At 37.5% G+C, this 26,420-nt stretch overlaps 1 protein-coding gene across 4 annotated transcripts in view; it reads left to right on the plus strand.

Annotated features, from left to right (window-relative positions):
- Positions 1-26,420, plus strand: part of LOC149155618 (LIM domain-containing protein HDR3-like) — a 299,537-nt gene that overhangs the window by 162,297 nt on the left and 110,820 nt on the right. For all 4 annotated transcript variants that reach the window (XM_089445807.1, XM_089445805.1, XM_089445806.1 and 1 more), the window contains exons 5-6: positions 5,666-5,786; positions 5,969-6,052. In XM_089445807.1, coding sequence (XP_089301933.1) covers positions 5,666-5,786; positions 5,969-6,052 — 205 coding nt within the window. The remainder of the gene's footprint in view (positions 1-5,665; positions 5,787-5,968; positions 6,053-26,420) is intronic.

Consider the following 26,420-nt stretch of genomic DNA (forward strand, 5'->3'; position numbering starts at 1 on the left):
TTATATTTAAAAGAGTCAAAATACCCTCCAAGATCTTGTCAATCTGGCAGCTAAGAAGTCGGCCTCATTAGGGCATGTCGTCCTCCTTGGAAGCCTATATATAGGAGGGAACTTGACCTCCTATGGATGCTCACTCATCTTCTCACCATCTAAGTGAAGGAGAAGCGGGAGAAGGCTAGTGAAGAAGGAAGAAGGATGGAGGACGAAAGTTTGGATTAGTTTTCTCTCTCTCTCTCTCACATGCAAAGAAAAAAGGCTGGGGTTTTGCTGATGCAAGGTCGAAGTTGAGGAAATTGTAGAAAGAAGGTCAAAGGAAGGTCTATTAGGTCACCTACAAGCCCTAGAAGGAGGAGGAACTCAAGCGAAGGTCAAAGGAAGCCTTGGAAGCCCTGAAATTGCAGGGGCCAAAAATTTCAGACCTGCAGTGGAGGCTGAAATTCTCTAGTTGGGGGTCAAAGTTGTGCAGTTGGAAGAGATTTGACTGGGTTTGACTTGGATAGAGAAAGCACATCATCAAGGAGGTCAAACTTGGTCTTGGAAATGTATTGGTCTTGGTCTAGAGGTCTTGGAATTCGTCATTTGAAGAATCTATAAGAAGAGAAGAGATTTGTGGGTTTTCCTCTCAAGTGGAGAGGTTTTGGCACCGGCTTGCATCCTACATCTTGTGTTCTTGTGTATTTTTGATCTTCTTGTTTTGGTAGCTGTTTGATGATAAGAACATAATAATAAGAGAAGAAGTTAATAATCAAGAAAATTAAAAATATATTACAAGCAGCTATCAAGTTGAAGAGAAATCATCTTAGTTGCTGCCTTATAGATTTCTCAACAAGAGGCGAGAAGGGCTTCTCTTGGGGTCTTTGGGAAATTTTGCTTGAAGCTGCCCCAAATTTCAACAATACTTTAACCTTTGAATACCTTTCATAGGTGACCCTATCCTATTGGGACTCCTCCCATCAGTGAAGAGTAAAGATCAGGGGGGCTTCGCTGTGGTGACAGTGGGCCATTGCCCCATTGTTAGCTTCTTGTCTAGTAAAGTTTACCTCCCCAAGGCATGCTAGATTTTGTGGTAACAAAGCGAATGGAGCAAAGAGGGAACGCAAAAGCTCATGTGGCAGCTTAGTATTACAATAGTGATTGATATGGAGATATTTGTCATACTACCTGCCAAATAGATGGCAGATCCCAAGGTGAACAAAAGGGTCCCATTCAAAATTATATTTCTACTGTCACTCTAGAGTTGAAAAGAAAACTGTAATTAAAAACATAGTATCATTCATAATGATTGCCAAAGTGGATGTGACCTTCAGCTGAGTTGATGGTAAGTGCAACCCTTATCTTGTTTGTGTGTTCTTCAACAATAACTTAGTAGTTTTAGGAGAAGGGTAAAGGAAAATACCAAGATACGTTGAGTGCTATCACCAATACCAACAACTTAGGGCAGATTCGTGAGAGATAAATGGATGATTCTTCCAAACCTGTGACAGAAGAAAAGAGCTGACATGTAGATGACAGAGGCAACATAGGAAGAATTGTCTTGCATACCTGCAGGCAAGTTAGAACGAAAAGATAAAAAGTGTCATAGATAGTAGATACAGAAGCTGAATCTATGCCCTAGCATAACAGCGAATTAAGTTTTTGAAACAGAGATTTCTACTTGAAATTTAGAGAGTTGAATACTGTATTGGAGTCTTGCTGATAGAAAAATGGACTTCTAAAATTTTCGTGTGATCACAGGGGAAAATTAACTTTTTGAAGATTTAAAGAGCAGCGATATACATACTGTTTAGACTATCATAAATAGCTTTAGTCGAGCAGAGATTCTAAGCTTGCAAAGACATGATGTTATGAAATGTATAATGAATTTTTTTTGCACTTGGAAAGTGAAAACTAAACAGTAAATTGCATTTAATGAACACAAAGGTATGGAGCATTGGTAGTGAACATAAGCAAAATCCATACAGTATGAAAAATTAATGGAATGGACAATTACAAATGATAATTGAAAACCCAAGAATGATTTAGCGGTGTGTGACACCCAACTTCACGTTAGGTTTAACAAAAATCTAAAAAGAAGCATGGGAGCAGTTGATAAAACTGTTTGGAGCAAAATCTCAGAACGCAAAGTTTCTGTTAATGAAAATCTATTTGCATTAAAAATGGGCAAAAACGAATCTATGTCCAGCCATAATTCATTCCAGGCATTAATACAACGACAGGCAGAAGTAGGTGCTAAATTAGAAGAAGATTAAGCCAAGGGTGTTTTATTAAACAACTTATCATCAAAATGCAGCAACATTGTATTTACACTTAGCGATATTTGAACTGCAATTGCAATCTTTAGAAATAATGATTTCAACACTTCTAGAAAAGGAAAAAGCAAATCTGAAAACAAAGGAGACAACTACGCAAAAAGGGAAAAATATTATTATTGTGGAAACTAGGTCATTGTGCATGGTATTATAAAATCTGGGAAATGATTTACTCAAAGTTCATGTAAAGAAGGCCGAAAGGAGTTAAATGGCTTGGAATTCAGAAGAAGAAAAGGAAAACGAAGAAGAAACTGAACTAAGTGAGGAAGAAGATGCTTACTTCCAAGCAACATCTGAATTTTTTTAATCAGCAACGTATATTTCCAGATGGGCATATGAGTTGAGTACTCTATTCAGAAGAGATAACCATATAGTTTTGCTTAGGTGGATTCCTGCTTCAGTAAGAAGAGATGGCAATAAGGTTTCTTAGGTGGATTCTTATTTCAGAAAAGAAGAGTTGGCAAGATGATTGCTTAGGTGGCATTCATTGAATTCTGCCTTCAAGTTGGAACACCAACACAGGCTCTAGGATTTGTAAATATGAGACGCTGAAAATAAAATATCTTCTTATATTACCACTGTAATAATCCTAGTATTGTATTGTCGTGTTAAGATGTTGTGTAGCGTGTTGGAGTTTTAACACTGTATGCTAAATTTGAAATGTAAAAAGTTGTGTTATTAATGACTTTAATAAAATGATATTAGGGCAAATTGTTAATTAGTGATTAGGCCAATCAGGTACTATGCCCACCAAATTGATGTAATAAAAGGGGACCCATTCATTCTATATGTTGTCTTAACGAATAATAAAATAGTTCTTCTTATCTTTTTTCTCATGTATGGCGTAAGTCCAACATTAGAGATAATAGTCCAGTAAAGGAATCTGAAAAAAATTGTCCACTGCTACGAGGTTGAAATGACGGGTTTGAACTATGAGCTAGTTTGTAAGTGGACTCTGGGATTAAAGAAGCGAGGATTCTTTGGGGTTCCAGAAAATCCATGGAATTGGCAGAAAAAACTTGCAACATAAAAGGAGTGTAGGATTTCTATGAGAAATATGTTGTATCATGTGGAACTTGCAACGAAAAAGGTATGTAATACACAGTGGCAAGAATATTTGCCAAAATTTGACAGAAAACTTGAGGGATTAATGGGTACAATGTGTCGGTCGCTTGCAAACTGGTGAGGAAGACACTACTGGTTGAGAATCACTTGAGTAATCAGAATTCTGGACACGAGATGCTCTAGAATTTGCATAACATGGAAGGCCTAATTGAAAGCTTAAATACCAATTGATGCATTCAAGAAAGTGACAACAATGAGAAATCTCAAATAAGAAAGCAAGAAAGAAATAAAGAGATTGTTGCAACTATACACACTGTACACTGTATTTACTATTTTGCATTATATGAGTAGGTATTGACAAAAGTATAGAACCAAAATATTTTGAATGATTGGAGTGATTACAGTTTGAATCCTTAAAATAGGAGTCACAAAAAAAATACACAAACATAATGCATTATTCACTTTTCACCCACCAACTCTCATCAGCAATCATTTGCAATTTTCTACTACAAGATTTCTATGGGAGGTACTTGCTTTCTGGATTTTCTTTTAAATGTAATTTTTCTTGGAGGGGCTAAATGCAATCCCTAGTCCTGTTTGACATGCTTGTTATTTCAGCTCCCAATGTTTTTGCTCTGAGAGGTGCTCTACAGCCGAGTATATGAGGAAGATCTTGTCACATAATGTTACATTAAAAAAATTTAAAAACTATATGTTGGCTAATTAATGAAAATTAAAAGATAATATTAAATATGTTGGTTCAATTAACATTTTAACAAAAAACACATATAAACAATAATATTATCGATCACAAAAAGAAATAAAGCATGAAAAAAATTCAAGAAAACAAAAAGAGTATAAAATTCGTTTAGCTATGCGAAAATCTTGAATTAAGGTATGTTTGTTCTTAAAAAATTCTCAAACTATATAATCTGTAACTTATTGTAATAAAATCAAATTATTTGTCTATAAAACTTACCAACACCTCATTTCTCATTCCACTTAGCTTTGAGGGCATTACACAAAAAATAATCATATAAGATTATTTGCCAAAAATTGAATAACACAGGGCAACTCTTATCACATGTGAAATGTTGCATGAAATTGGAATACTTACAAAACTAAAATGTTGCTTGCAAAAATTACATAAATTGACATCATAGTTAAAATGTGTTTGTGTGAGGTAAATTTTATCAAAGTAAAAAATATTAGTATTTCAGATATATAAATTAAGTAAATTGATATGATAGTTAAAAATATTTTTGTGTGAGTAAATTCTAGTAAAATAAAAAACAATAAGTATTTTTAATATATAAATCACATAAATTAATATGACAGTTAAAATGCTTTTGTGTGAGGTAAATTTTATCCAAGTAAAAATTAATAAGTATTTCAAATATATAAATTATGTAAATTGATATTATAGTTAAAATGTTTTTGTGTGAAGTAAATTTTATCTAAGCCAAAATAAATAAATATAGCATATATATAAATTATGTAAATTAATATCATAGTTACTGTGTTTTTGGGTGAGGTAACTTTTATCTAAGTAAAATTTAATGATAATAATATTTTAAATGACAAATAATGTTACCACTTCCAATAAATTACATAATTAGATATCATACTTAAAATATGTTTGTGTGAGATAAATTTAATCAAAATAAAAAATAATAAGTATTTAAGATATATATAAATTTAATCTGATGCTTATTGATTTCATTATGACTTATATTTAAATTATTATTAGAAATATGAGTGCATAATATGGGTGTATAGTTTAATTGACCTTAAACTATTCACATTTGCAAATGAAACAAATGAAGAATAATTTAAATGTAAAACAAAGTTACAATATTTTAGATAATTTAAACCAGTCTAGATTCATCTTAAATCTGGATCTATCAAGCCCCGAGAGGATCAAATCTCTTTAGATGCAAACCTCTTTTTGACTGCAAAACTTGAAGAAATGTTTGCACATCAAGAGATTTGATACCTCTTGGTGCTAGAGCCAGGCATAAGATAGATCTACACTGGTCTTAAGCTCATTTATAGACACTCTTTTGTTTCTTTCTCTTCTTCTAATTAGTTGCTTAACACACTACGTCTTTTGAATAACTTATATCATCTACATAATTTTTGCTTCATATACTGTGATCAGAATCCAGATTATATCATACTAAATGTAGTTTGATTTCCAAAACAGATGTATTAAGCATGCTTGCATGGCTGAAACTATTAAAGCTAGTGGACAGTGTCTAATGGAATTTATGGGTGGATACTCGCAACAGGATTTGTGCTGGGTGCAATAATGAGATAGGCTATGGCCGCTTTTTGAGCTGTATGGGAGCTGTTTGGCATCCTCAGTGTTTTCGTTGTCATGCTTGTGGCGAGCCTATTTCTGAACATGAGGTATCAGTTTTTTGATCACATTGATTTCATTTTAATGACTTTACAATAGCCTATATTTTGGAAGATTGGGTTAAAATTGAATTTGGGTTTTATTTTATGGATTTTTCTTATCATAAATTAAGTTTTTTCAGATTTCAAGTTAGATGTGTTTCTAACAGTGACGATAATTTTTTGTGTATTAGTTTTCCATGTCAGGAAATGATCCATACCACAAATCCTGTTACAAGGAACTCTACCATCCAAAATGTGATGTCTGTAACCATTTTGTAAGCTCCAATAACCTTTTAAATACATAGTTGCTGAATATTGCCATTGTAAATGAAATGAATGATTTTAGTTCTGATTAACTTTGAATCACCAAGTCTTGGATGTAGTAAAAGCTTTAAACTGGATAATCATAATTTCTTCCAGCAATGTAACATACGACAACTAGGCATATGCCATTACAAATCAAAGGTTATAATTTTATTTTTATGATCTGTAGGGGAAAAGGCTTTGCGTTATACATTTGGAAAGTCAAATGCTATAGTATAGATCTGTCTTTGTAGCCTTTCAAGCATTCGACGGCCTTGTCTATTATCTTATATGAAATAATAAGTAACATGATAGGGTGATATGCTGTGTACCGGATCACCTTCTTTTGGGATCAATTTTATGTTTTTTTTGGTTAATCATCTTTCCTAATTATTGGTTCCTGTTAGAACTAATTTTTACTCCCTGTGAACTGATTTAAACTTCATAAATTAGCAATAAAAATCAGTGAACATATAGGAAAGTCAGCTCTAGGGGTTACCAACAAATCTTTCTCTCCATCTGGGTTCGTGCGTGCCAGCCTCATGGGGATGTCACTAGTCTTTGTACCTGCTTTTAACCTGTAAATCTGGAAGTAAACACTCAAAACACACGAAGATAAAGGCTTTTGACCAGCAAGTTAACGGCTGAACAATTGTATAAAAATCCCCAACTTTTAAAGTATGGAATAGTTCTTCACAAATCAACCTTTTATATGGAAAGGTATTCTAAGAACAAAGCGTATATAAGTGGCTAATTGACTAAATAAATAGTTGAAACACCTTTAATAATTTACGCAACCTAACATTGAATCAAACAAACTAGAGTGACTGGTCACTGGATCAATACTGAATTTTATTCCGTGAGAGCCAAAAGGTTGGCTGGACCATGATGACTATCATAAAACTTGAATACAATGATATCTAGGCACACAGTAACAAGAGCTAGAAAGAGAGAAGAAAGTATGGTTGCTTGCTCTTTCTCAAGACAAATTCTAGTTGGAATGCTGGCCTTCCTCCTGTATATATAGTTCTTTTCCCTTTCCAATTCGAGCCAAGTAGAAGGATAGGTTGAATTTTCCATTATTGGCCGTCATTGCAAATGGTTGAGTTAACCGAGTGCTTACTGGAGAAGGAAATCTAGTTAAGTAACCTTTGCTTGAGTTGAACTGAAGTAACTTTGAGTTGGCATGAGACAAAAATAATCGAGGGATTAATTTAGCCAATTCGATTCGAGTGACCTTTCCTTAATTAATCTGATTTATTATATTATTCTCTGTTGACCACTCAAGTGTCAACTACCCCATGAGCAGAATACATCTGAAAGCTGTCAAAATTTTCTCAGATTTTATCATCATCACACAGCTTTTGGACTTCAATTGTAATCCAAATTTTGCAGCCTTGTGGGCCATTATGTAAGAATGATTCTAGTATGTTTATAAGGCCATGTAACACATCTAGGTAGCTTAAGATTTTTGCTAGAATGTTTTTACTCTAGGGAGTTTTTCTTCCTTAGCTCATTATTTGTGTTTTTCAACACTAATCGGTTATGTTTTTCTCCCACATATCCCCCAAAACTAGACTGAGGCTTGATGGTGAAGTATTAGGTGAGTTCTAGTGTATAGAGTCAATGTAAATTGTCATACTAGATTATGTCTAAAGTTTCGAAGAATTTGGTTGTGTCTAGAGGTCAATTTTTAGTTGTCAATTTTCCCCTTCTGGAAGAGATTTTTATGTAATATTTGATGTAAAGATGTAAAAAAATGATGTCTATAGAAGTTATAGGGGGTATGGATACTTAAAGTTACACCTCAACTCCTAAACTTTCTATTTAGACACACTTTGAGAGTGGAAATATATGCTTAAATCCCTATAGAGTCATTATTTCTATTTTCCGGAAAAAATGACAGAATAATTAGCTGGAGATTGTGGTCAGAATATTAAAATGAAAAAAAAAAAATTCTCTCCGAGTGGAAAAATAATTAAAGAGGGTTGTGGACTTTCCCAAGAAGGAAATAAATTAAAAGTGAAGGAATCTCCATGATTGAAGCGAAGAACTTATGAACGCAGAAATAGATATACAAATATTTTATTAATAATAAGATAAATTACAGATGATGATTGTTTACAATGGGTTGCTTGGCTTATATATCTCCATGAGCATCCTTTGGGAAAGGGCATGATCTTATGATCGTGCCCTTTCGTCTAACTAAACCTAAAATTAAACAATAAACCTAAAATTAACTAATTTTTTACATAACATTGCCTTCCTCTCGAAAGAATGCTTTGTCCTCAAAGCATACGCAACGACGGATGTTGTTGACAAAATGCTTCATTCTCCCAAGAAGCGTCTTCTTCGGTAAGTCCTTCCACTTGATTATATATTCCAAGATGATCAAGGTCCCACACTTTAAAAGGTCTTGGATTAATCTCTCAATTTCCGTTTTTTGGTGATGTGAATATCGGTATGGCTTGATGTTGACGGGGTCTGATCTTGCCTTGACTTCTATTGTATGCTCAATTTCCCTATTAGGTGGCATCTTCATAGGTAGGTCTTGAAATACTTTTTCATGCTTCCGAATCAGATCTTGTATCTCTGGTGACTCTTCTCTGGTCATATTTGCAGATAACATTTCTAATTGGTGACATTGTATTGCATAAGCAGGTGCTCTTCTTCGACTCAGCTTCATCATCTGAGATGATGATACAACTTGATTTTCTGGTGCTTGGAATCCGTGTAGCTTGTACTTTTGACCTCCCCATTTGAATTTGATAAATTGTACTTGATGGTTGGTGGCATAAGTACCTAAAGTTTGTAACCATTGGATACCTAAGACTACATCTACTCCTCCTAACGGTACTGTGAAGAATGGAGAATCTAGATTAAAGTCTTGAATCTGCAAATTGACCTTATGGCATTTCCCTACCTTTTCAATCTTCTTACCATTAGCTACCATCACTTTCATGTTTGGTAAGGGAAATGAAAAGATATTGAGTCTCTTTGCCACGGTTGCATCTAAAAAATTGTGTGTGCTTCCAGAGTCATTGAGAACCACTACGTTGTTCTTCTTTATGTGTCCTTTTAACTTTAAAGTCTTAGGTTGTGATATATCTGTCATAGCTGATAATGACACTTGCGGAATACTTCCGTCATCTAATTCTGGTGAGAATTCTGGGGCGTCTTCTGTGTCTTCTATGTCGTAATCTTCACTGTTTGACTCATTGGTTGCTTCACAATTATATAGGTTCTTTGCTTCTTTTCCTTTAACACAGCTATGTTTGGGGTCCCATTTCTCACCACAGCATTTACATTTTCCCTCTTTTATCCTTTGTATTTCCACATTAGACTTTTCATCTTCACGACGATGTGGTGGAACATATCTTGTATTGTTGGAGTCCACATACTGGGATATCCTTTGTCTTGCATAAGTTTTTTCTGCTTTTGACCAAAATATTGGTTCAAATTTCTTTTCGGCTGTTTTTGCTTTTCGTCTTGCTACTTCTATAGATGTAATGTCATGCATCTCAAGTTCTGCTTGTAAATGGGTTTTGAGTCCCGAGATGTATGACTGAATTAGACGAGATTCTGATAACCTAGGTACTCGTGTTACTAAGGTCTCCCATTCTTGAGTGTATTTGTCCACACTTCCTTTTTGTCGTAACTTGATGAGTTTTGAAAAGAACTCTTCTTCCTTTACACCTTGGAATCTTTTGAAGAATGCATCGTTAAATTTCTTCCAGCTAATGACGTGTGTTGTCTTTTTCCACCACATATACCAGTTATATGCTTCTCCCTCCATTTTCATGGATGCATGCCTGAGCTTTTCGTCATCGTCAGTGATGTCATATATCTCAAAGTATTCTTCTGCTTTATTTATCCATGCAACATTGTTTTTTTCGTTTCCATCGAATTTAGGCATCTCAACCTTTGCCCTCTTCTGGTATGTGGCTAATGGTTGAGCAAAAAAAGGGTGTTGATTAGTAAGGGTATCCCAAAGTTGCTTGTTTGTAAAGGCCGTGTTACTTGCTTCTTGGTGGGGTGTCGCTGATTTTCTTGGGGATTCAACCTTTTCATGAGAATCTGTTGACTTTGTTGAATCTGATGAGAGGTGTTCTTGATTCTCTTCACTTTCTTTTAATAGCTCTTCGGGTGTACAATTCGACCTTTTACACAGAAGTCTCAGCATTGTTAAGGCATCTCTGATGTTTACTTCTGTTTGGACATGTTGACTTTCCATCTTTATCTCTATTCGATTTGTCGTATCTTGAAGATTTTTGATTTTGTCCGCTTGCTCCCCAAGCTTGCTCTCGAATTCTTTTAATCTTTTATTGACCTCATCGTGGTTGCTATTTATCTTATGCTCTGCATCAACCAATTTTTTTTGGAAATCCGCCATTGTCATTGTCGACATTGAGCGGGTTTGCGGGGGCGTGTATTTATTTGCCAACTAAAATATTTTTCCTCCCTCTTTTTTTTTTTTTTGTAACTAAAATAAATTTTATACATATAAATTTAATTAATTAAAATAAATTTAATTAATTAATTAAATTAACATATATATATATATATATATATATATATATATATAACTTTTAATTAATTAAATTATATAAAATAATTTTAATTAATTAAATTAACTTTTTATATATATATAAAACTTATAACTAAATTAAATTATGTATTATATATAACATATATATATATATATATATATATATATATTATATTATATATATATTTTTGATGTTATATATAAACAAACGTTATATATTTGATGTTATAAATATATTATATTATATTTATTGTGGACCGTCACGTTAATTGAAAGTTTGATTTTTTTTTTGTGATGGATTACAGCAAACGTGGTCGGACGGCAGTAAAAACTGGATAGCGGCAATTACAGGTATGGCGGAATGAACCGAGGGTTTGACCTATCACAAAAACACCTTCGAGCAGATACACGGTTACACCGTCGACTCACCGCAATGGAACCCACAGATATCACTGCAAAGGGTTCAACTTTTGAATAGGGATTGACGGCCAGAGGTTTCGATGGATGATTGACGTTTGGCCGGTGCGAACTGCGAGAGTTTTTTTCAGGATTGGCGGCTAGTTGATATGTTCGTTGGAGAGGGAGATGACAGCAGGGGGGTCAGGGGGAGGAATGTGGTTGGAATAATTTCTAGGGTCTGTGGGTTTGAACAGGCAGTCGGATCAACAAAACCCGAGGAACGAACTTGCTCCGATACCAATGAAGCGAAGAACTTATGAACGCAGAAATAGATATACAAATATTTTATTAATAATAAGATAAATTACAGATGATGATTGTTTACAATGGGTTGCCTGGCTTATATATTGCCATGGGCATCCTTTGGGAAAGGGCATGATCTTATGATCGTGCCCTTTCGTCTAACTAAACCTAAAATTAAACAATAAACCTAAAATTAACTAATTTTTTACATAACAATGATTCAAGCAAGAAAATGCCCACAAGAAATTTGTTGGCCCAGAAGAAATTAATTTCTCAAGGAAATCAATTTTTTTGGTCCAAGGAAATTTTTTTGAAGGAGATTTTTTTGAGGAGAAAATTTATAAAATGTTTCTATGGTCCAAAAATTCTCCAAAATCAAACATTGGACCAACCCAAAACATCTATCAAGGAAAACAAATTCCTCCTCTAATCTGTGCAACATCATCAAGGGTTCGAATTTTTCTAGGAAGGATCAAGCCATTGTCAAGTCAAGCTAGTCGTTTTTTCCACTTGTAGGGGTTCTAGCTCTCTCATTCTCTATATAAGGAGCCTAATGTTCCTCATTTATAACACCACATGAAAAATGAAGCTTTTGGCTACTGAAGCTCTATTTTGTACTAGAAATATTTTATGAATAATAAAAAGGTCTTTGGTGGTCAGTTCATGGTGGTGTTCCTCTTCTATCTCTTATGGTAAACTCATTTTGAATTTTGTTTTTAATGCTCTATTGGTTTTAAATTAGATCTCTGTTATTTCACTTGCCATTGGTGGATCTACTATTTGCATAGGTATCTTGCATTAGTTTTTGAGTTAGGAGAAACATTTTAGAAGTAGCGACTCTAGTGGGTTTTTGGTTGAACCCCTAGGCCTCTATTTCATTATGCTATTTGACTCCTTGTGATTTGTTGACCCTGTCGCCTACACCTACCTACAAGTCAGTGAGAAAAGCCCTCAACCCCGCAAGGTGTGGTTGGTAGCAGGGAACTAAGAGAAGGGGTTGTCAAACTAATCCCGACTCTCTCCGTTTGAGCTATCTCCTAGGTTAGCTAAGGGGGGCAGTCCCTAATGAAAAGTTAAGTTAAAAAGATGTGAGCTTTTAGGAGAATTGTTAGAGTTAAATAGATTATGTCTTTAAGAATTATAAGCAAAATTGATATGAGTAATAACCATAAATACATAAGATAAGCATGAAATACAACTAGTGCCTTCAAAGTATTTCTCTTTAAGAAATGAAATTGTATTTGCTTAAAATGAAGTGAAATGCTTTCAAATGGAAAGCCAAAATAATCTTGAAAAGTGAAACAATAAATTGTTAGCACAAGATATTATAAATGCTTTCAAGATAAATAAGTCTACAAATCAAAACATGGAAACTATCTAGCTCAAAAGGATACAAAAAGAACTCAAATGTTAGACCAAGATGACAACATGCAATTAAGTTTGCAACCCAAAATAATAGTACTTGAAAGTGAAATCAACCATTTATGACAATAATTAAACCACAAGATGAGTCAATTTCCAAGTACAAGAAAAATTGAACTTGTTGCAGAATTAAAAGGAATTACAATGCTTGCATCCAAAGTACCTCTTGAGATAAGATTTGCATATGAGACTTTAAACCATCAAGATAGCAAGAAATTTAAAAACTTTGCAAAGAAAGCAAATATGATGGAACGAGTTCTTGGTTTATTTTATTAATTAGTTCTAAGGCAAAGTTACAATTGAACTCTAGTCCTCAGACCTCATCTTCGCCCAAATGTTTGGATTTCACAATAAGGAGTCAATAGAGGTAGAGGGTCCCTAAAAGTCTATTCATCCAACTTAAGTTGGAGGTAAGTTTTAATCAGGCTTGGGGCCTTCCTATACTAAAATGCTTAGTGAAGTGCAAATTGTGTTAATTCCCCAAATTAAACTAATGCTTCATGCAAATGCTTCAAAGAGAAATAGTTTGCAAAACTTGAGAGCGTATACATGTGGGAATTTAAATACAAGATGAGTAAAAATTTGCATGTGGAGTGAATTATATTGATTTTAAGCATGCACAATATGAAATTTAAAAGCTATAAAGCTAAGAAAAACTAAAAGCATGATTAGGCCACCCACAAGAATCCCTCCTCTAAATGAGGAAGGGGGATGCCATGGGAAAAATCCCAAGCTCCCTCCAACAATTTTTTTATATCTTTTATTAGCATTTAAACCGGGTAAAAATGCCTCTAAGAGGGCAACCCACAATACGAGAGAGATCTTTACAAAGATGTGACTTTAACAAAGCTAGACTCTCTAAAAAAAAAATAACAACAACAAACTTGAAGATGGAAAAAACACTCCAAAAGAGATTCAAAAGGCTCAAAAGGCCCAACGGCCTAGATGAGTTTGCAACTCTCTCCCAAGTGCTAATGGCCTCCCTAGAAATCAGTCTTTGGATAGCATGAGGGGGGTCCTGCATACACACGAATGAGTAGTTTTCCAAAGCTTTTCCTCAACCTCCTTGCTGCCCAATGCTTAAGCCTATGGGCTGCAAAACACAAAAAAATACCAATTGTCAGTGTAAAATTAGGAAAAAGAAATCAAAACTAAACTTAGAATTTAATTCACAAAGTACTCGCTCAAGTAATGAGAGTGAAACCCCATACTTGCCTAGCATTAGAAATGACCCGTGAATAGGAGATATAACTTTGAAAGAACTAGAATCAAAAAAGTATTTTGAATTTTAAATGGATAATTAAGTAGCTATAGACTAGGAAAACTCCCTTTTTCTCTTCGTTGGATGGAAAACTTGGAGTGAAAAAATGGCTGAGTCTTAGATCACTGAGACTCTAGGAGTGAGTTGATCTGATTGAGATTTCTCCCACTTTTAGATGGATTCCTGCACACAATACAAAAGATCTTTCCTACACACTTGCACACGTATTTAGTTTGCACAATATTAGAGCAATATAATGAAAAAGATAAACCAAGCATTCCTCCTAAAATTAATTGGCAAACTTATCCCTATAATACTACTCTAAATCAATGATATGTATAAGATAGCTTGCACACATTAATCGAAGCAACATGACAAGCATAAACTAATATTAATTCAACATGCGAAAAAATTTAAACACAATAGCAGTAGTATGAAAGGACATCACCTCATAACGCTAAGAGAACACCAGCTAGATAGCCCCAAAGTCTTGATTGTATTAAGAAAGTACGCAAGTACAAAATGACAGAGTTTCCTCAAGCCCAATAGCTTAATATGAGAGCCCATGGCTTTATTATATTGATCTGATAATCACCCTATAAGTGACCTCAGTTGAAGATTTATTAAACAAAAGGTATTACAGACTCATGTGATGGTGTGTGTGTTCTGTGTTATTGAAACAACGGATCGATCAGATTGCCAATACACAGAAAATAAATGGAAAGACAGCAGAGAAATACAGTAAGCAACACAAAGACACAAGCAGTTTTTAATAAGGAGTTCACCCTATTCTCCAGGGCTACGTCTACGGTCCAGCTTCAGTGGTGGCCTTGCTTTGTTGTGTCTTTCAGCAGAGAAATTACAATACAGGGACTCAATATGAGTTATCCTGAAGCAGATTTTGCTTGGCAGGGTGGTTCTTGGATTCCCCAAGCCACTCGGAGTTCACAGACTCTTTTCCTTCCTACCAGCTCTGTGACCCTCGGTCTACAGTGGAAAGAGCCAACTGTGATGTTCAATCCGGACAGATTCCTCTATGGGAAGGCTTGACTCTTCAAGTTCTCTGGTGCTCGATGCTGCCTGTGGTCAGCTCGACCCTCTGTCTCTACTTGGCTTTACCGCTCTTTGTGCTCAGTCCTCCTCTCAGGGTTCACTGTCTCTCTTGGTCGCTTGGAATCCTCTCTATTCCTCCTCTTTCCATCTCCATTCGACTGTCTCTGTTCATGGCTTTAGCCATTCGATCTCCATGCCTGTTCAGTTCCTCTCTCGCCTATGTTGATTCGCCTACCGCCTGTGTGCTTGGAGTTCCCTGTTCGGCGTTAGCATGAATGCTCGGGAAGTAGCCATGTGTCTCCATCGGAATAGCGCCAGCCTGTTCGTCGATTCGTTTCTTCGGTTATGTCATGGATATGTTCTTTCTCCACTGTGGCGGTCAACGGATTCCAAATCCCCTTAAATCGCGGCTTAATTCCCTGTCGATTCCGCTTCTGTCTATCGGGCGCAATCTCAATCGTCCGATCTAGGCTCCTCAAGATCCGACGTCATACGCACGTCGAGCGCGGTTGACTTGCTCAACCGATAACGCGCGATCAACGACGGTTTTTCTCTCACCTCCGCTGCCACGCGTCGATCGCTGAGTGGGATCGCTCCGCTCTCCTCCAAAACCTCTTACCGTTCAAGGGCGCCCCGATCAAAACCGCCGGTTTCTAGGTCGTGGGTCCCACCTTCGTACGTTGGCGCTTTTTGTTTCTCCGCTCACGGTTCTCCGGCTCCCAACGTGACCAAGGGCTTAAGGCCCCTCCATTTCGGCCTGTTTGCCCAGCGAGGGGCTCCCAGGGGCTACATTGACCTCTTGCGCAGTCTCCATGGGCCTCTGTTAGCGCGCTTTGACCTAGGTCATTGTCGTTTCGCGCCGGCTGCCATGGCCACTGGTTCAGGGTGTTTCCGATTGCTGTTTTGGATAAGGATTTGTTTCGTCTCGATACAGTCAGGGTTCTTTGACAGTGGTTTATGGATCCGATTTGGATCACAACCTCCCTACTAAAAGGCTTTTGGACCACCAAAAGTTGGTTTTCTTCAAGCATCAACTAAGTGAGGAAATTGCTGTCTCACTTGTCCAATCTCAATCCACTTCGCACCGCTTGGCTTTGAACCTTTAAGTCCAATCCTGAGGTATTCCACCTGTCCACTGCGCGTTGTCCTTACCTTCCTGTCCAGCGCTGTATCTTCCTGCAACTCATTTAGATATTCAGGTAGCAGGTCATCAACAAAAGGTAATTGACTCTGCTCTTCAGGGTCCTCAATCATTGAAGGTTCAAACAACCTCAAGCAATTTGCGTTCACGACTGAGTAGATGTGCATGTAAGCTGGCAGATCAAGGCGAAAAGCATTTTCACCAATCTTCTCAAGTATCCTGAAGGGTCCATACCTGATAGGTTTTAGCTTCTTGCCTTCACCTTGCATCCTGCCCTTGCTGATATACAGCCAGACTTGGTCTCCAGCTTGAAAACTCTGCTCCATCCGATGCTTATCATGCCTAGCCTTGTACTTGGCCTGGCTCTTTTCCATCTGTTCCTGTACTACATAGTGGATCTCCTGGATCTGTTCAATGAACCTAGTTGCCTTGTCCACATCACTGTGTCTATCAACCATGGTATCTTTACCAAAGACAAAATCCAAGGGAGACCTTGGTATGAAACCAAAGCAGCTCTCAAAAGGAGATCTCTGGGTAGAAGAGTGTTTGGCTCTATTGTAAGCATGCTGCACATAACACAAGTGTTCATCCCAAAGCTTAGGGTGTTTGCTGCAATATCCTCTCAGTAACTGGATCACTGTCCTGTTAACTACTTATGTCTGGCCATCTGTTTGTGGATGAAAAGTGGTGCTTTTCTTTAATTTGGTGTCCATTAGTTCCCACAGACTGGACCAAAACTTTCCCACAAATCGGGTGTCTCGATCAGATATAATAGAAGTGGGTAATCCAAAATGAACCCATACAGTTCAAAGAATAATTTTACAGTTTGTTTAGCTGTAATCTGTTTGCTACAGGGCATCAAAATACACATTTTGCTGAACCTATCCACAACAACATATAGATAATCATGACCTTTCCTAGATTTAGGCAGTCCTCCCATGAAATCTATGGAAATGCTTTCCCAAGGGTGAGAAGGAACTGGCAAGAGAGTGTATAAGCCTAGTTTTCTGTTGCTGGGCTTGCTTTTAGCATGCATAGCACACCCCTTTACATATCTAGAAACTGTCTCACTCATTCTTGGCCAATAGCAGAACCTTTGCAGTTGTGCAACTATTTTACTTACCCCAAAGTGACCTGATATCAGAGAGGTGTGTGCTTCCCTAATTATCTTTGCTCTCTCAGTTTGTGGAATGCAGAGTTTCCCACAATGATATAAGAGTCGGTCCTTCACATGATAGTCCACTTCTTCTGCTCTTTTGCCTTGACTCAAAGTTGTATATACATCTTTAAAGTCCATGTCCTGAGCATACTGTTTTATGTAGCTTTCATGCAGCACAGAATTATGCTTAAGTATGGTAGATGCATTTATAATGGGTCTAGATAACATGTCCGCAACCTTGTTATGTATGCCCTTTTTATATCTGATGACTAAATGAAACTGTTGTAGAAAACCCATCCATCTGTAATGTCTTGATTGTTGCAACTTAGTTTGGGAGTGTAGGTATTGAAGTGGCTGATGATTAGTATGTATTATTGTTTCTTAGCCCATTAAGTAATGTTTCCACTTTTTCACACTCTGAACTAATGCATACAATTCCTTATCATATGTAGGATAGTTGACTACTGCAGGATTAAAAGTCTCAGAATGATAACATATAGGTTTACCGTGCTGTGTCAACACTGCTCCCATGGCATAGTCATTGGCATCAGTTTGGATCTCAAATGGTCTTTGTAGATCTGACAGTGCTAGTACAGGTGTTGTATTAATTTTTTCTTTCAAGGTATCGAAGGCTTTCTGTTGCTTGCCTCCTCACTGAAACACCTTGTTCAATCGTGTCAAAGCATGTAAGGGAGCTGCAATTGAGGAAAAATTTGAAATGAACTTCCTCCAATACTGTGCTGCTCCTAAGAAGCTTCTCACTTCTGTAGCAGACTTGGGTTTAGGCCAGTTTACAATCACTGCCACTTTAGAGGGAACTATTTTCAATTCACCTCCCCCTACTATATGACCAAAATAATTTAGAGAGGTTTTGCCAAATTCACATTTGGAGAGTTTAACATAAAGTTTTTCTCTTTTCAAAACATCTAATATCTGCTTAACATGCTTTAAATGTTTTTCCACGTTTTACTAAAAATCAGAATGTCATCCAGATACACAATAACAAAATCATCAAGAAAAGGTCTGAGTACATCATTCATTAATCTCATGAAAGTAGCAGGGGCATTGGTCAAGCTAAAAGGCATAACCAACCATTCATTCAATCCTTGCTTTGTTTTGAAAGCAGTCTTCCATGCATCGTGCTCTGCAACTCTGACCTGATGGTATCCACTGTGCAAATCCAGCTTGGTGAAATAAACAACGTCCTTCAATTGATCTAAAAGATCATCTATGCGAGGAAGGGGATAACGATTTTTGATTTTTATTTTATTTAGTGCTCGGTAATCAATGCACATTCTCCACGAGCCATCTTTCTTTCTCACCAAAACGATTGGTGACCCACATGGTGATGTGCTAGTCCTGATGAACCCTTTCTCGAGCAACTCCTGCACCTGCTTCTTGATTTCAGCATTCTCTAAAGCAGATAACCTGTACATCTTAATGTTAGGCAAAGGAACATCTTGCTGCAAAATAATATCATGTACTATTCCCTTTTTGGGTGGCAGACCTTGAGGTTCTTGAAATAAGACATCATACTCTGAAACAATATTTTCTATATCAGCGTGTTGATCAGAATTACAGCCCTCAAATACATTGGTTTTATCAGTTTTCTTTTCCTTTACAACCATTAGTAAGAACTGTTTGCAGGAATTTATCATTCTTTTCATCTGTCCTGAGTTTATGAGAGTATAATTATTCTTAAGCTTATGAGCTCTTACAAAGTATTCGATTCCTTCTTTAACAAGTAGATACTTGTTCTTAGCTCTATAGAAAATAGCCTTTCTATCATACAAGTAAGGACTTCCTAAAACAATTCCACATATATCCAAAAGAATTACATCTAACTCAACCTCATCTACAAATGCTGACTCAAAGAAAACTTGAGTTTGCACTGTCTAGTCACTTGTAGTTGTGCTTTATCATTCAACCATCCTAATGGGTATGGCTTCTTATGAGGTGTAGTTGCTAATCCTAATTTCTTTACAATTGCTTCAGAAATCAGATTTACTTGTGAGCCACCATCAAACAAAGTATCAATCTTTTGATTTCTGGAAACAACTCGAATATGGAAAAGCTCATGTCTTTTTCTCTCATGTTCTTCATCAATAACAGATTGAGCAAAATTACTAGTAGATGCTTCAGAATTCTTACCTTTTATACCTGTGGTTGCAATGATTGTTTCATCTCCCAAGTCTGACCCCAAATCTTTCTGAATAGCTGCAACAGTCTTCTTCTTCTTGCCCTCAGACTTCTTAGGCCTTAGCTCTGGATGCAAAATCCAATAGTGCTCATCATCATGCCCCTCCTTTTTACAGTGAGTGCATGAAGCTTTGACTTTCTGTGCAGTGTTAGCCTTCCTTACTTTTCACTTCTGCTTTCTTTTCTCCATGCTCTTGCTTATAGTGGGTTGGGATGGTCCCCAACTTCTGGATTTCCATCCTTTCCTCTAGCTTCTAGATGAGTAGCTTGTACAGATACCTCATCTATACTAGTGGGATTAAACATGAGGATGGTATGCCTCATGTAGCTGTGTAGACCACCAATGTACTTCAAAAGAGTTTCTAGTGAGTCTAATGAGATACCCAACATCAATGCTCTCTTTCGGAACTCTTGAGTATACCCTTGTACACTTTGCCCTTTCAACTGCCGAAGAGTTTGCCAACTCATTATGGCTTGTTGCATGTAGGCCAATGGATAGAACTGCTTTTTGATTGCAGTAACAAATTCACTCCAGACAGAGATGGTTTTACCATGCTTCCTCATATCAACTTGGGTTCTGCCTTCCCACCAAACCAAGGCAGTGCCCCCTAGGCGAAGGCTTGCCAACTGAATCTTGCTCTTGTTTGAGTCTATATTTTTGATCCAGGTGGATATTGGTGGCCACCTGCTAATTCCACTTGGATCCCCTCTAGTGCTTCTTTCAGTTTTTTTCAGTTTCCTTAATTATAGCATAGTTTACTATTTTTAGCAGTTTTTCGGGTCCTAAACTTCCGGAGCCGTTTTGAGGCCCTAAACGACGTTTTTTGGGAAACCTATCGCCAACGATTTTTCTGTCTAAAAATCGTCTTTTCCGTCGTAGTCCTCGGAGGGATCTTTCCAACAGGCTATCATGCGCATCAAACAGAGATAATACGACCAATTCACGACCCTGGGAAGTTGATGTACCAACTTACCCAAAAAACGGGGCCCACAATTGGGCGTTTCATCTTCTAGGGTTAGGTTTTGGAATGTGAAGGGTTTTCCATTGTTTCTCAACAATAAATAGGCCTTCGAGCCTCATTGTAACACAGTTCAGAGGCATGTAGCCACACATCTCTTCTCAGAGATAAGCTACCATCGCCCTAGCTGGTTTATTTCCATTTCTGGTTGTAAGCATATTTCAGTATTTTCCATTAATGAAATGAAGTATTATTTCCGCTGCATCTTTGTGTATATGGTTATCTCTGTAATTTGTTGCGTTCCTGTTTAAGTCTGGATCAATTTTGTACTCTGCAATACACATTAATTTGTCTAATCCAATTGTCCAACTTTTCAGCATTTATCTCTCCATCATATATAGGCAAATCAAATTTAACATCTAACTTAATCAAAGATGCCTTCTTATTATGCACAGGGCTACTAGGAGGTGTAGGGAAGCTTTCTTCTTTCCCCTTTCCTTTGGAGTGGTCATGGGAATGAGATTCATCTTCTTCTTTATCTTGCTTAGAGCCTGATGAATCTTCACCCTTATGCTTTCTAAAGTCCCTATACATTTCTTCTACCATAGACTTTATAGCTAGGAAACTTTCTATGAATTGAGGGTCTGGCCCTATAGAACCTTCTTCTGACATTGTCTTTCGAGAATAGACTCTCCCAATTTTAGGATTAGTTTCCACCAACTCTCCTTCTCCTAATTTGAGCTTTGATCTAGTGAGCATTCACAGCTAAACCAACACAAGCTTGTCTAACCTTACAGCCTAGAGCTCTGATACCACTTGATCTGATAATCACCCTATGAGTGACCTCAGTTGAAGATTTATTAAACAAAAGTATTACAGACTCATGTGATGGTGTGTGTGTTCTGTGTTATTGAAACACCAGATCGATCAAATTTCCAATACACAGAAAATAAATGGAAAGACAACAGAGAAATACAGTAAGCAACACAAAGACACAAGCAGTTTTTAATAAGGAGTTCACCCTATTCTCCAGGGCTACGTCTCCGGTTCAGCTTTAGTGGTGGCCTTGCTTTATTGTGTCTTTCAATAGAGAAATTACAATACAGGGACTCAATATGAGTTCTCCCGAAGCAGATTTTGCTTGGCAGGGTGGTTCTTGGATTCCCCAAGCCACTCAGAGTTCACAGACTCTTTTCCTTCCTACCAGCTCTGTGACCCTCGGTCTACAGTGGAAAGAGCCAACTGTGATGCTCAATTCGGACAGATTCCTCTATGGGAAGGCTTGAATCTTCAAGCTCTCTGGTGCTCGATGCTGCCTGTGGTCAGCTCGGCCCTCTGTCTCCTCTGCTTGGCTTTACTGCTCTCTGTGCTCAGTCCTCCTCTCAGGGTTCACTGTTCACTGTCTCTCTTGGTCGCTTGGACTCCTCTCTATTCCTCCTCTCTCAATCTCCATTCGACTGTCTCTGTTCATGGCTTTAGCCATTCGATCTCCATGCCTGTTCGGTTCCTCTCCCGCCTACATCGATTTGCCTACCGCCTGTGTGCTTGGAGTTCCCTGTTCGGCGTCAGCATGAACGCTCGGGAAGTAGCCACGTGTCTCCATCGGAACAGCGCTAGCCTGTTCGTCGATTCATTTCTTCGGTTATGTCGTGGATACGTTCTTTCTCCATCGTGGCGGTCAACGGATTCCAAATCCCCTTAAATCGCGGCTTAATTCCTTGTCGATTCCGCTTCTGTCTATCGGGCGCAATCTTAGCCGTCCGATTTGGGCTCCTCAAGATTTGACGTCATACGCACGTCGAGCGTGGTTGACTTGCTTGACCGATAACGCACGATCAACGACGGTTTTTCTCTCACCTCCGCTGCCACGCGTCGATCGCTGAGTGGGATCGCTCCGCTTTCCCCCAAAACCTCTTACTGTTCAAGGGCGCCTCGATCAAAACCGCCGGCTTCTAGGTCGTGGGTCCCACCTTCGTACGTTGGCGCTTTTCGTTTCTTTGCCCTCGGTTCTCTAGCTCCCAACCTGACCAAGGGCTTAAGGCCCCTCCATTTCAGCCCTGTTTGCCCAGCGATGCGCAATTAGAGCTAATCGTGCATCGAAAATTAGCTCCTTTTCCCGTTTCGGGGCTCCCAGGGGCTACATCGACCTCCTGCGCAGTCTCCATGGGCCTCGGTCAGCGTGCTTTGACCGAGGTCCTCGTCATTCCGCGCCGGCTGCCATGGCCACTGGTTTAGGGTGTTTCCAATTGCTGTTTTGGATTCTTCAAGGATTTGTTTTGTCTCGATACAGTCAGGGTTCTTTGACAGCCGTTTATGGATTCGATTTGGATCATATATAGAGAGTTGGGAGAAAATCCCAATGAAGAATGACAATGACAAATGGCATTGGAAGCCAATCCCAATGCAGAAGTGATTAAACAAGTGGCATGAGGTGACAATCCTAAAGAGATTCGAATTTGTTGAATGGAGTTCCAATGCCAAGTGTAAAAATTGAATTCTGGCAAGTGGACATCATTTTCTTCTTCCCTTATGTGTCAAATTCGAATTTTATGATAGAATGATAAGTGTATATGGGTGGTAGCCCATGTGGGGACAATTTCCCACAAAAATCTCCACCAAATACTCTCCCAAATCCTCCCAAATGTACATTAACTTTACAAATTCGAATTTCCAAGTAAGCAACTTTCTCCTTTAATGCCAGAAATTCGATTTTACTTGAACACATGTCATTTCCTTGATTTTAGGAGTCCACATCACCTTGCGACTTCACTTTAACTCCCTGATAATTTTCCACCTCATTTCCACAACATTTAGCATGTGTAGATATTTATTTTTCTCTGTTTATTTAATTTTTGACTTGATTAATTGTTAGATTTCCTACTAAACCTAGGAGAAATGGGTTTTGAGGGTTCAAAACACATTTTTAACCCCTCAAAGTGTGTCATAGTATAAAGTTGAGGGTGAGAGGTGCAAATTTCATTACTCATACCCCATACAACTTCTCTAGACGTCACTTATTACAATACAAATACAATTTTATTAGCAATTTCCGCAGTGCGGAAAATCTAAAAAATTGAAAATGACTACCTAGACCTAACCAAATTCCATGAATTTTTTTTTGTGATCTAGTATGGTAATATACATCGACTCTAGACACTAAGATGTGTTAAGGGCTCAACCTTCAAATCGTCACCCTGACTTTGGGGTAAAACGTGAGTGAAAAAACCCAGAAAATTATCTGCCTCTGAAAAAGAAGAGATAATTAACTAGATAAAAAAACACTCCAAGGTGTACTCTTTTGCTGATCGATTCCAACATCATAGGCCTGTTACAGACTCAAAAACTCATCATTACTTGTATCATTTATTACAATTTCCTGTAGGGTGTGGAATCTAGGTACACGAAAGATGATGAGAAGATAGAAGTAAAGTTAAAAAACTTTGTTGACTGAGATATCTAATGGTGCAAGTGTCCTCTGGATCATCCATGGGCATCGAGTCTGCATATAATCATCAGGTGCCACTCCAGTGGTCAACATTTGGCTCCATATGGGGATGCATGTTAGATACAAAGTGATAGTGTGCAAGAACTTGGAATTTGCATCCATTGATAAAAGACATATATCAGCAGTATCCATTCAAAATATCATCAAAAGAAATTAAGTATAGAAACAAAGAAATGAAAATTTATTCTAAGAGTATAAAGGATAACTTAACTAATTAAACAAAAATGACAAGGGATAAGGTTAGAAATATGATACAAAAAGATGCCCCATGGCATCAGATGTCTTCGGTGAAATCCATCTTGAGGACTTGCCTACTAATAAGCAAGTCCATAGGTTCTTTCTTTGATGTGCCTTGCCTAATTCTAACTATCTTGGGACCATGATTTGCCTCAATATTAACATGTCCATGGCCATCAAATATACCAAACCTCTTCCTTTTCGTTTTCCGACTATTGATGCGTTGAGGCTTGATCCTGCTCAAAACTGGTGGTTCATTTTTTTGTATCTTTTTTTTTTGTTTCGCTTTTTTCTTTTCTTCTTGGTTAGTTGCGATGGTGATGATGATGCATTTATTGCGAATCCTACTGTTTTGTCTTGAAAATGCTTTGATGGAAGATTTGAAGTACCCCAGCTTTTTAAGCTATGCCTAATTTCTTCTTTTTGAATCTGTTCTGTTAAAGGGGGAAGAAAATTTGTCAACACTGCATCACTTCCTGTCTGGCATGATCTGTAGATAATCTCATTGTTGGGCTTCCTTGGATCTTCAACATGATATCTTTTCTCTAACTCACGGTCAAGTTTGACAAAGGTATTATCAAGCATGGGGATGGTGGCATATGATAAGTCCATTTGAAGGCTACCACCTAGATCTGATGCCCATTTTCTTGATCAAAGCATTCCCCATGAATATGGAACATCTATCACAACAATATCCATATTCATTATTCTATCTGTGTATGTAGCTAGGAAAACCTGTAAATCTCTAATTATCCCACACACTTCAATTCTTTTAGAATCCATTGAGCATATGTTGTGATAGGGCCTAGAAACCCTTAAATTCAGTTGCTCCATCACTTTCTTGGTCATGACATTTGATGAAGCCCTTGAATCAAGCATGCAGTTGTGTAAAAGACGATCATTCACTATCAAAGAAACATAAAATGGTAGATGATCTTCATTCCCCACTTAACAGTTCATACTTTTCAATACAATTTCCTCATCTTCTAGATCGTCACTAGGCTTTTCTTCTCTTTGAGTAACTTCAATGGCACTTAGTAACTAGGCCCTTTGAGATGGTATCTTTAAAAGTTCTGTCACTGGATTAGAAACCTTTGCATTATTCAACCAATTGCCCAAGTCAAAATTCAATTCTGAAGTAGGAGAAGAAAAATTTCTGTGATTATTCCTGTCTTGGATATCCCTTCTCTGATAAGTCATCCCTCTGTGTTTTTCAATAGCAAGAATCTGACCAGATGTAGGTTTTTCCCCAAAAATCTTAGTGACCTCATCGAAATTTGCAATCATATTGTAAACCCCAAGATTATTAGGTCTATGATCAATCTCTTGATTTCTCTCAGTGGTGTATATCTGATCCTCCATGGAGAACATATTGATTTGACTTTTTGTCCCTACATGTTCATCTCCTAACATGCCACTTTCCATGATTCTCTTCACATATGGGCATGTGGCTTCTTCATGGAACTGATTACATGGCCTACAAAAAGGGGGAATCTGACCAACCATGTTGGTGAATTCCAATGGATTTGGAGGCCTATGCTCCTGTTGAGGGCCTTTATTCTTTTGCCATCTATCATTTGGCCTAGGTTGGAATCTTTGCACTTGTGATCTCTCCATGGCCAACAACCTATTTTGCATGGCTTGCATTTCTTTAATGTGATCTGCTTCCATGCTCTTGATGAGTTGAGTTAGTTCTTTAATAGGATCAAGTGTAGTCTCTTGCTTGGCCTTGCCTTTGGAATCATTTGATTTTGATGCCCCTCTATTGAAACCAGGAATTTCAGATTTTCCTGATTGCTTTCTAGCCCTTTCTATTTTCAAGGCTTCAGATTGAGCTACACTTAGATTTGTAGGCTCCTTCCTCCTCAAGTCATAGGCAGTGTCAACCCCAAAAGCATGTAGATATGAGCATAAAAGAAATTGATCAAGAGGTTTAACAGTAGTAGGCATGCTTTTTACTAATTCATTGAATCCCTTGTTAAACTCCTCCATGGTTTCATTCTCATTTTTCTTCATGTTGCTAATGACATTGATCAAATGCCTATTTTCCTTCTCTCCAAACTTATCTAAAGATGCAGTTAGAATGGCTTGTAAATAGTTATATGAGTTAGCAGGTTGCTCAGTGAGCCAATCAAGGGCATCCTCTTCTAAAG

Source organism: Pinus tabuliformis, chromosome 9 (assembly GCF_031772625.1).
Source record: "Pinus tabuliformis cultivar Carrire ecotype Pingquan chromosome 9, CPIR1, whole genome shotgun sequence".
NCBI lineage: Eukaryota > Viridiplantae > Streptophyta > Pinopsida > Pinales > Pinaceae > Pinus > Pinus tabuliformis.